At 54.8% G+C, this 2,376-nt stretch overlaps 1 protein-coding gene across 1 annotated transcript in view; it reads left to right on the top strand.

Annotated features, from left to right (window-relative positions):
- Positions 1 to 1,953: 1,953 nt before the first annotated feature.
- The window catches only part of TFAP2A (transcription factor AP-2 alpha), a 20,544-nt gene continuing 20,121 nt past the window's right edge, over positions 1,954 to 2,376 (top strand). Inside the window, exon 1 of the mRNA XM_044667759.1 lies at positions 1,954 to 2,291. Coding sequence (XP_044523694.1) covers positions 2,007 to 2,291 — 285 coding nt within the window. The 5' untranslated portion in view covers positions 1,954 to 2,006. The remainder of the gene's footprint in view (positions 2,292 to 2,376) is intronic.

The raw sequence follows: 2,376 nt of genomic DNA on the forward strand, positions 1-2,376 counted from the left end.
CGCGTCAGGGTCAGTCGGTCAAGAACTTAGGAAAATCCACTCTGCCTCGGAGTGGAAAGAGCAGAAGCCTTAGTTTCGGCGAGTGCGAGAGCCGGGAAGGTCGCCGGCGCGTCCGCCTGGGTGCCTTGTGTGTCGTGTTCGCCTCACTCTCCACCTCTAGCCCCTTGCCCTGGGACGGAGCAGGGCGATGGGACACTATGATAGATCGTGGGACCAGCTTTGCCAAAGGGATAATGTGGAGACAATGGAAACATCGGGGGTTTCTGGAGCCGGATGCCGAACTGCCACCGGGAGAGAGTGAGCGGTGAATTAGGGTCTCCCCTCCCCCCAACCCTTTCTCTGGGGCACAATCTCAGCTTTTCCTGTAGTATACCTTGTGGGTCCGGGCATTTTTCAGTCATTCATTCGAGATGCTTAATTGAGGCTTCTATCGCCATTCGCATTCGGTACCTTCCATTGCCCCAAAGAAAGAGAACTGATGAATCACCCAGAACGGCGGATTACCTAAATAAATAGGTTGAAGTCCTAGTTTTTATATGTTTTCGTCATTTGATTCTGCAAGTGTCAGGAAAAGAGCTGTTTGCGTGCGGAGCAACATCTTGTCTTCACTTGAAATCAGAAACCGGGTTTATCCGAACAAGTCACCCTCCCCACCCCCGTTTTCTTTCTTTGGAGACAATTTGAGTACTTGTTTCTAGAAATCTTTCTCCTTTCCCGAGCACCCTCCCCTCCCGGACTGATAGAAAAGTGCGTTTGGGATCCAGATGAGGACACACGTGTATGTGTGAGCACTAAAGAGGGGAGGGAGACTGCAGGAAGGGAGAAGAAGAGGATCAATCAGGCTTTGTTGTAGTGGCCAAAGTGGATGGATTACTTGCTGTAGTGTGAAACAGACCAGGAAAATAGAAAATAATAATTGACTTCAATTCCAAATCCCTAGGCCAGGGGCATTGGGACTTCTCCTAACAGGGGATGAACTCCAAAGAAAGTCTCAGGACCCCTAAGCTTCTTGGGGGAATCGGACACCAAGCCGCCTCCATGAGACGATTGGGAATTAAGAGTGGGGATGGGAAAGAATGTTGGGATATTCATTGTGAATGTGATTATGGAGAGAGAGAGAAGGGGAGAGGGGAGGAGGGAGGGAGAGAGAAGGGGGTTGAGAGAGAGAGAGAGAGAGAGAGAGAGAGAGAGAGAGAGAGAGAGAGCCAGGAGGCGATGGCATAGTCTCTGGCTGCTGAGAGATTAAGAAGGGGAGGGCGGGGAGAATAAAATAAAGCAAAGAAGAGTGCAACTTTCACAGTGGCTGTGTGTGCAGAAGGAGACAGTGTAACCCGGGCTTCAATACAGGATTAGAGCTCTGTTTGATTAGGTGTGCAGGAGTTCTGTAGGACAAGCAGGAGGCAAAGTGCCCGTTGTTATGATAACCCAGCAGACTGGCAGCAGCGGCGGTGGCGGCGAAGCTTGCACAGCTCGAGCATGTGCGTGTCATCTTTGGGGGGAGTTGGTGCTCAGGAGTGGCCCAGCCAGTTCGACGGGTTTGCACCGGGAGCTGGGGAGCTAGCTTGTGGCAGTGTGTGGAGGGACTGGGGTTGGCTCCTTTTCCTTTTCTCTCCCGAGTCCGGGGGACTCCCTGTCTTTCTGTCCCCCAGAGCTCCCAGCCGACTGCTCGGCCGATGCTCCGGGGGGGCAGTCCTGACCAACTCGGCTTTCCTTCTTCTTCCTAGCCCCAGTCACCCGTCGAGCTGCCAGGAAAGTGTGGCTGCTCCTGGAAGGGTAGTGTGGGGACTTGGGTGAAGTGGAGGCGGCACCCAGACCTGGCTGATCTGGGGAAAGGAAGAGAACCTGAGGACAGTGTAACTTCTCAGTCCCCAGCCTCGAAACCCCGGTAGGGCAGAGAAGGGCGACCCTTAAGGAAGGGTTTAAAGAAAAGGGGCGGGGGGGGGGGGAGAAAAAAGGAAAGGATGAAGGCCGAGGGAAGAGAGGGATAGGAGCACGCGGAACTCTGGATGCCTCGTTGTTCTCAGTTTCGGGCGGGTCTCTGCTGTTTGGTCGGGGTCCTGGGCAGAGCCATGGAAGGATCTCTCGGGGAGGCATTGGTAGCGGCGGCCGGCGACAGCAGCGGGGGACCGAGGGGCCCGGAGGCTCCTGCCCCGCAGAAAAGCGGAGCAGACAGCTGTACCAAAGGGCAGGGGAGAGACTCTGGCAGAGAAAGCAAAGCGGCCGCCCAGATGCAGCCCTTGGCATATAATGCAGGATATTCGCAGCAACAGCAGCAGCAGCAACATCCTGAGGTCTGCCCCCACTCTTTTTGGTTTGATTGCCCTCCCTTTCTCTCTTCTTTCCCCTCCCCCATCCGTTCTTTCTCTCCCCCCCCCC

The sequence above is a fragment of the Gracilinanus agilis genome, chromosome 1, assembly GCF_016433145.1.
Source record: "Gracilinanus agilis isolate LMUSP501 chromosome 1, AgileGrace, whole genome shotgun sequence".
NCBI classification, from domain to species: Eukaryota; Metazoa; Chordata; class Mammalia; order Didelphimorphia; family Didelphidae; genus Gracilinanus; species Gracilinanus agilis.